General features: G+C 44.2%; 1 protein-coding gene across 1 annotated transcript; it reads right to left on the reverse strand.

Moving 5' to 3' along the window:
• Nucleotides 1-218: 218 nt before the first annotated feature.
• LOC115167297 (RNA polymerase-associated protein CTR9 homolog) lies at nucleotides 219-12,120 on the reverse strand. Its single transcript, XM_029721591.1, has 22 exons — nucleotides 11,966-12,120; nucleotides 11,423-11,521; nucleotides 10,495-10,734; nucleotides 10,284-10,401; nucleotides 10,102-10,191; nucleotides 9,760-10,016; nucleotides 9,562-9,669; nucleotides 9,236-9,472; nucleotides 8,091-8,309; nucleotides 4,603-4,786; nucleotides 4,240-4,514; nucleotides 4,052-4,139; nucleotides 3,793-3,941; nucleotides 3,562-3,678; nucleotides 2,856-3,001; nucleotides 2,699-2,770; nucleotides 2,360-2,495; nucleotides 2,004-2,147; nucleotides 1,731-1,858; nucleotides 1,545-1,644; nucleotides 1,328-1,434; nucleotides 219-1,222 (listed from the first exon to the last, which is right to left on the reverse strand). The coding sequence occupies exons 1-22, from the start codon at nucleotides 12,008-12,010 to the stop codon at nucleotides 805-807; spliced, it is 3,477 nt and encodes a 1,158-aa protein (XP_029577451.1). The 5' UTR covers nucleotides 12,011-12,120; the 3' UTR covers nucleotides 219-804.
• Nucleotides 12,121-13,718: the final 1,598 nt, after the last annotated feature.

Below are 13,718 nucleotides of genomic sequence, written 5' to 3' on the forward strand. Positions count from 1 at the left end.
TTCCAGAGGCTGGCCAGACAGGATCCACAGACATCCACCCCACTGTGGTACCTCTGGAATGGGGACATGTAGTCGGAGTCTCGATGTGTCTCAACTCTATAATTACATTTACAACTGCATCACCTAGGCCTGCTGCCAGATTACTTAGCACTTCTTGTCTCCATATAGAGGACGTTAATAAAAAAAATGGCACATATATACACTTTCACTATTGAAGCTGAACTTGTAATATGGCATTTTATTCACCTCAACATGACTAACAATATTTTTCTGAATGGCAGAGGGCATGTTGATACACAAACAAGGCAAATGCAGCCAAAACAATTACGACATTACCCCATAATCAGAAGGTAAGTGTCAAGTTGTTTTCCAATGTCATACAAGCAGCTTCATCATCAGAAATAGAAAAAAAAAAACTCATTTATTTTGTGTTTGTTTATTATCTACATAGAATTTGTCCCAACTCTGGGCAAATTTACTAATTTTCCATGACATCACCTCTTCCAATCATTTTAAGATATAAAATATGGGTTACAGCTGTCAGAATACTTACAAGTCACATTTCCCATCCATCATCAACAAAACAAAAGGACATGAGGTACAGCATCAATGCAAAAGTCTTAACAGTCTGGTGACCAAAAACTATTAAAGACAACCCACATTATGGGCTACAAAGCTACACTGCATGTGCTCATTTCCATGTCATGGTACAAACCAAGACGGAACAAAAAAGCCTCTACAAAAATCAATGTCAAAATAACTTTTTTTTTCAGTAGGAAAAAAGTCCGTTCTGAGTTTGAAGCCTCAGTCACTGTCAGAGCCAGAGCCATGGTTGGAGGCCTCGTTGGCAGAGCCCCCTGGTTCTGATCCGTTGTCGGAGCGGCGTGGGGAGCCTGCCGGGAAGCCCGCCGGAGAACCTGCCGGAGAACCTGCTTCAGAGCCAGAGGCTGCTGCCGGTGAGCCTGGCCGGGACTCGTTCTCCGACCCAGAGCGGCTCCTCTTGCTCTCGTTATCCGACTGCTCTGAGTCAGACTGCTTCTGCACCCTCTTCCTCTTCACTGGACGGTCGCTGCCTGAGTCGCTACCTGAGTTTTCGGAGCGTTGGGGGCTTCCAGCGTCGCTGCCAGAGTGGTTCCGGCCCCCGTCGGACTCACTGTCGGAGGCGATGCGCTTCTTGTGGCTGCCCTCATTATCAGAACCTGAACCACTGTCTCTGGGGTTTCTGGGTGGTCAACAGACAAATAATCATGATATATTAGTGGCACAAAACCCTTCGGAGTTGTATTTTCATATAGCATTTTATGTACGAATGAGTTTATGCCCTCACCGGTCTTCAGCAATTTTCAGCCCATCCTCGTCTGATGAAGAGTCGGAGGATGAGATGATGGCCTTCGACTTGATCTTGCCTTTGAGAGACGGTGGCACAGGCTCGGCCTAGACAAAAACAGAACTGTTACAACTCTGGGCCTAAGGCCGGGCATTTGGGTTAAAAAAAAATACCATTACAAAGACAAAAAGACAGTAACAAACTAGATTTAACTGACCCTTTGGATCTTCTTGCCGCCCGCTCTGGGTCTGCGTTGCTTTTTGGGCCGTGAGCCTCCTTCCTCGTCATCACTGCCATCGTCACCCCCTTTGTTGGGTCTGAAATACACAGTCACAGTGCCACTCACACCAGGCCATTTTCCTACCGGTCACTACAAATAAAACACTTTCCACAGCAGTCTCACCTCCTCCTCCTCTTGCGGCCCTCCTCTTCACTCCCGCTGCCACCCTTCCTCTTCTTCCTCCTTCTCACTGGCAGGTCCTCATCAGAGCCATCGTTGACAAACTCATCAAAGTCACCCCCTTTCTTGCGCTGGGGAGAACAAAAACAATATAGTCACACTGCACCCTAGAGCCTTTCTTTTGAGATTCATATCGATCTGATGTGCCATGAGCTAATCATTGATCAACCCAAACCTCCGCGTTGCACTAGCTGTTCTGGACACATTTACACTCACTCGGCCACCACCTTTCTTCTTCTCTTTCCTTTCCTCCTTCATTCCATCGGCGAAGGAGAGCAGACCCTTGGTCTTCTCCACATACATGGCTCTCTGCTCCAGCAGCTTCTTCTGATCCTCTTCCTGCTTGGTTCTCTTCTCCTCCTGGTGGGGCAGTAGGAAAACAAGGTCAGTGGGTTAGTCACACTGTTATAAAGGAATACATTTACAGTGGACCAAAGAAACGTGTTGCCCAAGACATCACAGGCTCAAGTAAGGTCTGTTTACTTAAATTTCTTATCCATTATGATTTACAAGTACAACATAGAAGGGATGAGGGACTTGTGGAGATGTGACATCCCAGGCCATAGACAGACCTGTTCTTTATGCATCTGTTGGCGCAAGAAGTCCCTCTCCTGATCCTGCTTGGCCCGGATCTCCTTCTCCTCCTCGTCCTGCTTCCTGGCCCGAGCCACGTGGTACTGGGCCTGACTCAGCAGGTCAGAGCATTGCCTGCAACGGCCCCCACACAAACACAGCTCACAATCCAGGCTTAGCCTGACATCTGATGGCTGGGCTCAGCTGTCATCCCTCTAAATTCCCCTGAGATATGATCTGAATTTTGGCTAAGAGTGGTTTATTGATTTACTGAAGGCTATGAAGTAAGTACTGGCCTGAATTTGGATTTTAGAGGGGAGATATTTGTTCAAACTGACCTGGCCTCAGTGGAGGCAAGCACTAGGTCGAACCTCATCTTGTCACCTGCCTTGGCAAGGTAGCTGAAATACCTGAAACAAAAAGAGGAGAGAGAATTAGGCTGAGAAAAGTGCAGGATTATTTTAGGAGAGGTGTTAAAGTGAGTTTAGGGTGTACCGGTGGGCCAGCTCCAGCTCTTTGACAGCACTGAGTACAGCCTTTAGGTTACTCTTCTCGTCCTTCAGCACCAGAGTGGCCAGCCTCTGCAGCACCAGGGCCACGTTGAACATCAGCACCGTGTCACTGGGGGCCACGTGACGCGCCTGGGGACACAGCCAGCCACTTTTTTGTTTTAATTTAACCTTTATTTAACTAGGCAAGTCAGTTAAGAACAAATTCTTATTTACAATGACGGCCTACCCCGGCCAAACCCTAACGATGCTGGGCTAATTGGGCGCCGCCATATGAGACTCCCAATAACGGCCGGTTGTGATACAGCCTGGAATCGAACCAGGGTCTGTAGTGATGCCTCTAGCACTGAGATGCAGTGCGTTAGACCGCTGCGCCACTCGGGAGCCATCAGTGAGTAACAGGTAGGGTTGCAAAATTCCGTGAACTTTCAATAAATTCCCCGGTTTCCCAGAAATCCTGGTTGGAGGATATTGAATTTCCTGTTTATTCCCATCTGATTCTGGGAATCCTCCAACCGGGATTTTGGGAAAACACGGGAATTTATAAAAAGTTCACAGAATTTTGCAACCCTAGTAACAGGACACTCACACAAGGATCACCCTGCTCTCACATAAACAAGCTCAGGCAAATGAAACCCATCCATAGGGTTACTGAAAGGAATGAGAGACGCTTCGTTTCACACAAATCTCACCTTCAGCAGAGTCTGTTTGCACTCCTGGAGTTTCCCGCATTTGAAGAGTGCCCGAGCCAGGTACAGCAGCACCTCAGTGTTCTGATGCTTGTAGAATTTCTTCAGACAGTTCTCGTACTAAACGCCACAAAGAGTGGATAAGATATTTTAATAAAACTCAAGTAATAAAAAAAAAAAAAGGATTATAAAAAAACCCTGCAGTGTGTACTATGAGTCAGTACAGAGCCTTACCATCTGCACAGCGCTGATGTACTGTTTCTGCTCCACGTAGATGTGGGCCAGGTTGAGCCAGACGTCGCTGATATCAGCGGTGGCCTCTCTCACCTGGGCAAACACGTCACGGGCCTCTCGATAGTAGCCTTTATGGGCCAGGACGGCACCTGGACAGAAAAGACGACAAACTCTGAGGTATTTACATGCTAATAGTTAAGCACAGTCAAGAGTATTAAGCATTTATGTGAATACAATGAGTGAGTGAAGGCCAACAAACCTATGCCATTGGCAGCGTAAAGGTTCTTGGAGTCGTTTCGTAGGACCTGTTTGTAAATGGCCAGGGCTCGATCCTGATGTCTCTTTTCCTGAGGGACACAACCACAGAAACAGACAAATGATGAAGGCACTGTTTCTGACAGTGATGATTTATGGCTCCACATGAAAACAACTAATATTCTGCACTACCTTCTCCCGGTCCCTGGTGGGCTGGTGCAGGGTCTGGAGCCACACGTTGCCCAGGGCCAGCATGGAGTAGGTGTCGTTCTGAGTGGACGGCTGCTTGAGGATACGCTCAAACTTCTTCTGACCCGGACCCCACTCCTGCTTGGCCAAGTGGAGATTCCCGATCAGGGACCAGGCGTCTGGGTGATCCTGATTAATCTGCAGAGCCTCTTTGAACCAGTCGGAAGCTTCATAGAAGTTTCCTTTGTCACGAGCCATTGCTCCAAGACGCAGGTAACCTGCAAGCAACAACAAAGGACCAATTGATACGCACACACCCTAAGGAGACAGACATTAACCAAAACGTAGTGCATCTTCAGTGCTTACAGTCGACGTAGTTGGGATGTTCCCTCAGGATGTTCTTGTAGAGTTTCTCCGCCTCGTGGAATTCACACATGGCCTCGTAGAGCCTGGCTAGGTTGTAAGAGGTGGTGACAGAGATGGCGTTGTAGTAATGCTCGTCATGCTCGCCCTCAGCTTTGGCCCGCTCCAAAGAAGCCAGGAAGTATTTCTAAACATGGGCAGACAGAACAAACCCCTGAAATCTATTTATAGCTCTGTTGTGTCTACTAGGGTTGGGCGATGCTTGGAATGACACATCATCCTGTCCAAACATCATTGATATACGATTGTATAGTAAAAAAAAATAATCTGGGGGGTGCGCATTGCGCACGGAGGGGTCAGTCAATTGGCGGGAAGAACGCACTAAAGGACACATTGCTAGGCCTGAACAGTGTAAAGCCTAGTTATTTATCTAGTCTAGGCTGTAGAATGATTTACAAAATTGGTAGAGCTATGTTTCTCTTGTTTATAAAAATACTCCGATATCAGTTAAAAACTAATATTATAGCCGTATCAAGTGTAGTCTACTGTTATTTCATTAGGCTACTTTCCGACAGTTTCAGACAAAAATAAAACAGCGTGATGGGATTTCACAATAGTACAGTCTGCCTTATGCCATAACAGGAAATAAAAAAAGCTATGGCTCCTTGGTGGGAAAGAAAAGCCCGTCTTTGCTTGTTTGGCAGTTCTTTGGTTTCAGGCTGAATGATAAAGGTGAGCCAGCAGACCAAAGTCACTTTTAGAATATGTAAAAAGACAATCAGGGCAAAGAATCGACAGACTACAAACCTCCGTCAACATTTACAAGTCCATCATCCTGCGGAGTTCGCTACTCTGGGCCAGAAAAGTTGAACATGCTGGTGTTCCTTGCCAGAAACCATTAGGAAGGCCTAAGACATGGTAAATAAAAATAAAAAAGACCTAAATGGTTCCTAATTGTAATTTTTGTTGAATTTTAAAATGGAGCCTATATTCAAATCCAGATGCATCTTACTCGAATGACAGAATATTCTAGCCTACAGGCCATCAAAGCTTGCACTAATTTGGGTTATTTTCGTACTTATTTAGGCTACTATTTGTCTAGTAGGCCTGTATATAGGATTTGTACAGTTCGATAGGCAAGACGCATATCCTAATAGACCTATTCGTTTTCAGCGTAAGCCAATGTTCATTCGTTTTTAAGTGTTATGAAGAATACTTTGCTTTATCTAATCGTATATTTAGGATTTTTACAGTTCGATAGGCAAAATGCATAGCCTAAGGATAATAGGCCTATTTGTTTTAAGCCAATGTTCATTCATGTGTTATAAAGAACATTAAAACAAATGATTATTTAGCCCATCTGATTGTTGTTAACAATTCATTTAGTCTACACTTTGGTCAATTAAAGCAGAAACGTACCAGGTTTGTTTATACTTCCTATTTGATTATCTCGCAATTGTTTGTTCTCTCCCTCATTATTACTATGCTTTTATTTAAACTAGTCACAAACAACAGATGGAACTCTGCTACACCTATAGATTCATTCGATGGTTGATCATGAAAGAGTAGTCATTAAAATTAGATGGTGATTGGGGAGAAAAAGGGAAATTAAGATTTGAAAACAATAAGCCCGACAACGGAATGTCTGCTGCAAAAGGCCTATGATCATCCCACATTGGTGGGGACGGACGGACGGGGGACATTAGGCCCCATCTGACATTTTCCGCTGCTTTGGTGCTCTCCGCTCTTTCAACAATCTAAACTCAGCAACAACAAAAAAACATCCCTTTTTCAGGACCCGTCTTTCAAAGATAATTCGTAAAAATCCAAATAACTTCACAGATCTTCATTGTAAAGGGTTTAAACACTGTTTCCAATGTTTGTTCAATGACCCATAAACAATGAATGAAAATGCACCTGTGGAACGGTCGTTAAGACACTAACAGCTTACAGACGGTAGGCAATTATGGTCACAGTTATGAAAACTTAGGACACTAAAGAGGCCTTTCTACGGACTGTGAAAAACACCAAAAGAAAGATGCCCAAGGTCCCTGCTCATCTGCGTGAACGTGCCTTAGGCATGCTGCAAGGAGGCATGAGGACTGCAGATGTGGCCAGGGCAATAAATTGCAATGTCCGGACTGTGAGACGCCTAAGACAGCGCTACAGGGAGACAGGACGGACAGCTGATCATCCTCGCAGTGGCAGACCACGTGTAACAACACCTACACAGGATCGGTACATACGAACATCACACCAGCGGGATAGGTACAGGATGGCAATAACAACTGCCCAAGTTACACCAGGAACGCACAATCCCTCCATCAGTGCTCAGACTGTCCGCAATAGGCTGAGAGAGGCTGGACTGAGGGCTTGTAGGCCTGTTGTAAGGCAGGTCCTCACCAGACATCACCGGCAACAACGTCGCCTATGGGCAAACCCACCGTCGCTGGACCAGACAGGACTGGCAAAAAGTGCTCTTCTCTGACGAGCCGCGGTTGTCTCACCAGGGGTGATGGTCGGATTCGCGTTTATCGTCGAAGGAGTGAGCGTTACACCGAAGCCTGTACTCTGGAGCGGGGTCGATTTGGAGGTGGAGGGTCCGTCATGGTCTGGGGCGGTATGTCACAGCATCATCGGACTGAGCTTGTTGTCATTGCAGGCAATCTCAACGCTGTGCGTTACAGGGAAGACATCCTCCTCCCTTATGTGGTACCCTTCCTGCAGGCTCATCCTGACATGAACCTCCAGCATGACAATACCACCAGCCATACTGCTCATTCTGTGTGTTATTTCCTGCAAGACAGGAATGTCAGTGTTCTGCCATGGCCAGCAAAGAGCCCGGATCTCAATCTCATTGAGCACGTATGGGACCTGTCGGATCGGAGGTTGAGGGCTAGGGCCATTCCCCCCAGAAATGTCCGGGAACTTGCAGATGCCTTGGTGGAAGAGTGGGGTAACATCTCACAGCAAGAACTGGCAAATCTGATGCACTCCATGAGGAGATGCACTGCAGTACTTAATGCAGCTGGTGGCCACAACAGATACTGACTGTTACTTTTGATTTTGACCCCCCCTTTGTTCAGGGACACATTTTTCCATTTCTGTTAGCCACATGTCTGTGGAACTTGTTCAGTTTATGTTTCAGTTGTTGAATCTTGTTATGTTCATACAAATATATACACATGTTACGTTTGCTGAAAATAAATGCAGTTGACAGTGAGAGGACGTTTCTTTTTTTTGCTGAGTTTACATTGTTCTCTTGCATTATGTTAACAGTCTAACAACCTCATATGTATTGAACATTTAGGCTATGGCAAATAGGGAATAGGCCATTTGGCATGTCGCCCTGCTGTGTGCTCTGCACTGCGCTGTTGTTCGCTGCCAGACTCCACAAGTGCAGTCAAATTCAAATACGCTAAACTATCGTTTGTGACATCATGTAATGACTAATTCTAGTCAGGCAGCTCTGCCATCCTCCTAAACTGTACCTTGGCCTCTCCCAGGTTCCCCAGTCTGAAGTGGAGAGCCCCCAGGTTGTTGAGGATCTCAGGGGGGACGTCAGCTTGGACCTTCTCCTGCAGAATGCGGGTGGCCGTGCCATAGGCAGAGAGGGCGCCCTGGATGTCGGTCTGCTCCAGGATCTGGGCCAGCTCAATCCAGGCCTCCACGTCATCAGGGTACTGCTCGGTCACCTTCTTCAGATGACCCTGCAGAACACAAAGACATTACATGTTATTGATTTTAGCAATAGTGCTGATTGACATCTACAGAGTTACAAGTTAAGAGATAATGCCACAAAGATCAGACAAACACATACCGTAAATTCCGGACTATAAGCCGCAACTTTTTTCCCAGGTTTTGAACCTCGCAGCTTAAACAATGACGCGGCTAATATATGGACTTTTCCCACTTTCAATTTTTTTTCTCCCAAAAAAACACATTCTGTGACGTGCTCAGTTTTTTGCCGGCATGAAGCTTTCATTACACCAATGAAATTGCCGAACGGGTTAAGGTCAAACAACTTTTTTGTTTACTGTTTAGATTAAATCGAGCGCTCTCAAACTTCCCATCATTCTGATTACGGTAGTCATTTTGTCACCCTCATCATGGCAAAGACACGGAGAAATGCATATGATGCAGCTTTCAAGTTGAAGGCGATTGATCTGGCTGTTGGAAAAGGAAATAGAGCTGCTGCACGGGAGCTTGGTCTTAATGAGTCGATGATAAGACGTTGGAAACAGCAGCGTGAGGAATTGACTCAGTGCAAAAAGACAACTAAAGCTTACTGCTAATTTTTTTTTTTTTTGTTACAAGCCGTGTTTCGTTAAAGCCTATTTATTTTTGTTACAAGCCATGTTTCGTTAAAGCCTATTTATTTTTGTTACAAGCCGTGTTTCATTAAAGCCTATTTATTTTTGTTACAAGCCGTGTTTCGTTAAAGCCTGTGTAAAGTTCATTTGTTTCAATGTACCGGTAGGCACCTGCGGCTTATAGAGATGTGCGGCTTATTTATGTTCAAAATAATATATCTTTTTTAAATTCAGTAGGTGCGGCTTATATTCAGGTGCGCTTAATAGTCCGTAAATTACGGTACTTCATGTGAGGTTCACCTTCGCATAGCTGTTTTACTTACTTTGGCAATGTCTCTCTTTTCCTGATCATCTGAAGTAGCATAAAGAGAGCCCAGGATCTTCATGGTTTCATAGTTGTTGGGGTAGGCCTTTAGGACCTTCTCAAAGCACTGGGCTGCATTCTCCTTGTCTCTACGGTACACGTACATCTGCCCCAGGCCAAAGAAAGGCAGCACAAAGGTAGATGAGGCAAACTGGGTGGCCTGGTAGTAGTACTGGAAGGCCTGGTCATAGTCCTCCTGAAACACACAGAAGGAGAGATGTAATGCCCATTCAATTAGAAAATCAAGAGTCTTCCCGAAAAATAAACTGAGGCCTTAGCGCTTACCTGTACATGAAAGGAGCGGGCCAACTGGTAGCAGCTCTCAGCCTGCATCGCTTCCACCTCTGTGTTGTGAAAGGCATGGAGAGCCAGGTGCTGCACTTTACTGTAGTCCTGAAAATAAGTACATCAATGTGAATGATAAACGATGCTCAGGTCAAGACATGCTACTATATACCAGGAATAAGATGACAACCCTCTCACCTTTTTGAAGAAGAAGTGGTTAGCCAGGTGGTTGAGCACCATGGGGTTGCTGGGGTCGATGGTGTAGGCTCTGGATAGGAGCTGCACCCCATTCTTGATGGAGTCGGGCTCCTTGCTGTTGAGCTCCAGCACAGCCAAGCCCACAAGGGCTCCCACACACTTGGAGTTGAGCTCCAGGGCCCGGCCAAAGGCCAGGCGGGCCTTCTCCAGCTTACTGAGCTTGACAAAGCAGTGGCCCATCCCCAGCCTCACCTCGGCTGGTAAGAGAAATAGTGACAGTATATTAGGAGACACCAGGGATATTATTCATCTTAACATGACAGGTGCAAGTGAAATGCTTACCAGGACATCCAGGGTTTGTGCGCAGAGCCTTCTTGTAGTAGGCCAGTGCTCCCCTGTAATCCTTCTTATTGAAGGAGATGCAAGCTTTACCTGTTGAAATAAAATGTATAGTGGTTAGGCCCTATTTGGAAGTGAACCTTTGTGGTTGTAATGATAGATCTTTCCCTTTGTGTTTTACTTACCAAGTAGAGCAGGGATGTTATTGGTAGACTGGTTCAAGACAAAGTGGAACTGAGCATCAGCCTGGTCCATTTTGTCCCCCTCCAGCAGGCAGAAACAGGCTCTTCCCAACAAGTGGTTCTGTTACAAACAAATAGATTACACTTATGATTTTTTTATGTTGGGGAAATTAACTTTCACATTATCCAATAATTGTTAAGCTGATTATCTTACCTGGTCGTACATGATGATCTTGTCTGCCATGGTGTAGAGCAGGGTGGCCTGAGTGATGAGCTCCTTCTTGGCATCTTTGTTCTTCTCTTTACGTGCCTGCTGGACATAGTAGGCTGCCAAGGTGTCCAGACAGGTCATCTGGTCCTTCTCATGGTCTCTGTAGTCCAGGTTCCCATCAATACGGGCCGCCTCCAGCAGCTTGACAAAGTCCTCCGTCTTCGTCTGTTTGTAATACTCCAGCTAAAAGAAAAATATGTTTTTGTTAATTTCGGTGACAAACAATCCATGAACAAACCCTCAGTCAGTGGGAATGCAACTTCATAACTCACCAGGGAGGATAGCCCATTTCCTGGACCAGAGTTCTGTATGACATTTAGACACCATGGGAGATATTTGCCAACCCGTACCTGTGTCTGCTTGGCAACGCTTTTACCACGTCTGAGAGTATATCAGTAGTTGGTGGACAGTTCTGATAAGGAAATTGTTGTTTACGTCCCTGGACTGTGCCCAGGAAATTATTACATTAAATTGTTAGATGCTACCAACCCCCCCCTCCAAATCAAAACATTCCATGTTGTGTCTCGCTTGTGTGTCCTTCAGCGATGCAGAGGACAATTTACTTATTAGAACCGTCCACACATATACTCTTCAACATGGGAAAAGTGTTTCCAAACAGGCACAGGTGAGCAAATATCTCACACGCCTCTCCAATGGTATGCCCTAAGACGGAATGTTACTGTTAAAATAAACTGTACATGGCGGCAAGCCTGTAGGGCTACAGGGAGGAGTTACGGGTAACAGTATAAATTACAATCTAACTGTATTTGATGCAACACTCATACAGAGTAATATGTACAACTATCAATTCAACCATTACATTTTTAAGGCTTAAATGAATTCTCATACCAGTCTGTGTATTCATACTTACAGCAAGAGCAATCCATATGTGCAACTGTGTATGCTCCTGTTTCAGGATACTGATGACCTCATCTCCTTCTGGCAACTGGTCGAAATCAAGCTCAATAACCTGCAGAACAAATCATTGATTCACTAACAAGACACAGGTCTATGTGAACACCAGTTTGTACACATACAACATGACCTTTAACCTATGGCTAAAAAGCTTGATCAGAGGCTAAGTTATTTTATTAAATGTGTTGACTGGGGACAAGAAGTGGCTGCATTTTGTTGGTTCCTGAGACTTGTATCTCACGTTAATTAACTAGTTAGCTTACTTAATGATCTGAAAGACAATATCAACTATAGAAATAGACAATTTACAACTTAAACCTGGGTTATGAAACATCATTTGCATGACTGATAGTACAAAAAAAAAAAATAATCTTAAAAGTTGTTAGCGATCTGGCTGACGTTAGTCAACAAACACAGGACAATACTACGTTACTAGCTAACGTTAGTAGGCTAGCTGTAGCAATCCACGGTCAAACAAAGCAGCGTAGCTAGTCCTTACCTCATCGGTGTCCCTTAAGGGGATTTCAATTGAACCCCGAGACATATTGGCTGATGGAAATCCACGTCCCTACGCCAATATATTCCCAAAATGTGTTCAGCTGTCCCCGTGGTCTCAAAGATCTGGCTCCACTTCCGCTCTAGAACAAATACATAGGTGTTCACAAAACAATGTCCGGGTAGTACAGCGAGCGACTGGTGGGATAATATGACCCACTGGTGTAATACCGGTAGCAAATGTTTTATCTCTATTCTTGGCAGCCTAAACTTCTTTCGACTGAAAGAGAAACATTCTGTATTTTCACAGTAGTATTTGTTGTATTTTTAAAAGTAGTAGGTATATTTGTTGTTTAAAAATCTGTAAATGTTTGTTAATAATAAATGGTGTTGTGTTCACTATTTTACCATGCGCAAAGTAGAATTTGTACATTATGCAGTGCGCCAGTGTGCCTTTCCATTTAAGCTCCATAGTGGTCGTGTTCGAGAGCATCAAAACCGTGACGTATCATGGGTACATTGTGACTGACTGATCTACAAATAATAAAAGACAAGAAAGGGAAGGAAATAATTGATTAGTTGATTGATGATTGATTAAGGGAGGGAAAAATAAGACAATAATAAAAGCTGTTATAATTGTGGTAATCCTCTGTGATGTGTTTCTGTGACCTGTGCCCAGTTCAGATCTTCATTGACCCTGCCCTATCCTAAAGAATCGGATTTCTACTGTATGAAAAAATAAACTGGTGATTTCCTATTGGTTTATGTGGGAGATGTTATGCAGATGATCTAGAATAATTTGATATGTTAAACTGACTAATGTTAATTCAAAAAGTCCATTAACTGTGTTATTGTTTGCTGGCCTGAGCCAGCAATTGGTGGAGCTGAGGGGAGGGGGTGGAGGTGTCAGCTGGTTTTGATGTGTGGCAGTGAATGATCAAAACAGGCAAAGGCTACACTCACTGAAGAGCATCTTGAGGGTTTCCCACTGCAAACCAGCAGCAATAGAGCTGTCTAAAATTAGGTTGGATTTTTTACCAGTTTATGTGATGAGATGTAGCTAGTTATTATATTTTTTCGAATGAACATTTTCTGCAGCTTTCAAAGGAATATTCCTCAACTGGGAGGTAAGACTTTATTTGTATGTATTCTCACCATTTTCTAATATATCTAACATGGTTAGGGTAAGTATATATGTCTTGTATAACTTCATAATGCAATCTTGATTATTTAATAACTGTAAATATCTAATGTAGGCTACTTGACATCAAGTAAGCTTAGACAACCTCTCTCTGTTTTGTTCTGTAATGTTTCCACAGTCTCTCTTTGCTTCGTGTGCTGTTGACTGACCTGCAGTTTCAGTTACATGTCTGTCACAAATCTAGTCCCTGGTTAGGTTAAGGTTCTGAGGGGTCATTCCTTTCTCTTGCCCACGAACCCAAAAGGAAAAAACACCTGAGTTCAGGAAACATAAGTTAACAAAAGAACATTCACATCCTAATTGGTACTTAATACATTACCGTGCATGTAAGTATGGTATTATATGCAGATAATGCACTTCTACAGAGATGGCTTGTTAAGGACTATTCTAACTCAGACTTTCCCCCCACAATCATATAGACATATTTGATATTTTACTTACAAAAACAACACTGCGATTCTAACAATTTCTTCAAACTCAAACTTCTGACTTTTTCAGACTAGTTTGTAAACCAGTATGACAAGTATTTTATATGCATTGTCATATTTTTCTTTAT

Source organism: Salmo trutta, chromosome 29, assembly GCF_901001165.1.
Source record: "Salmo trutta chromosome 29, fSalTru1.1, whole genome shotgun sequence".
Taxonomy (NCBI): Eukaryota; Metazoa; Chordata; class Actinopteri; order Salmoniformes; family Salmonidae; genus Salmo; species Salmo trutta.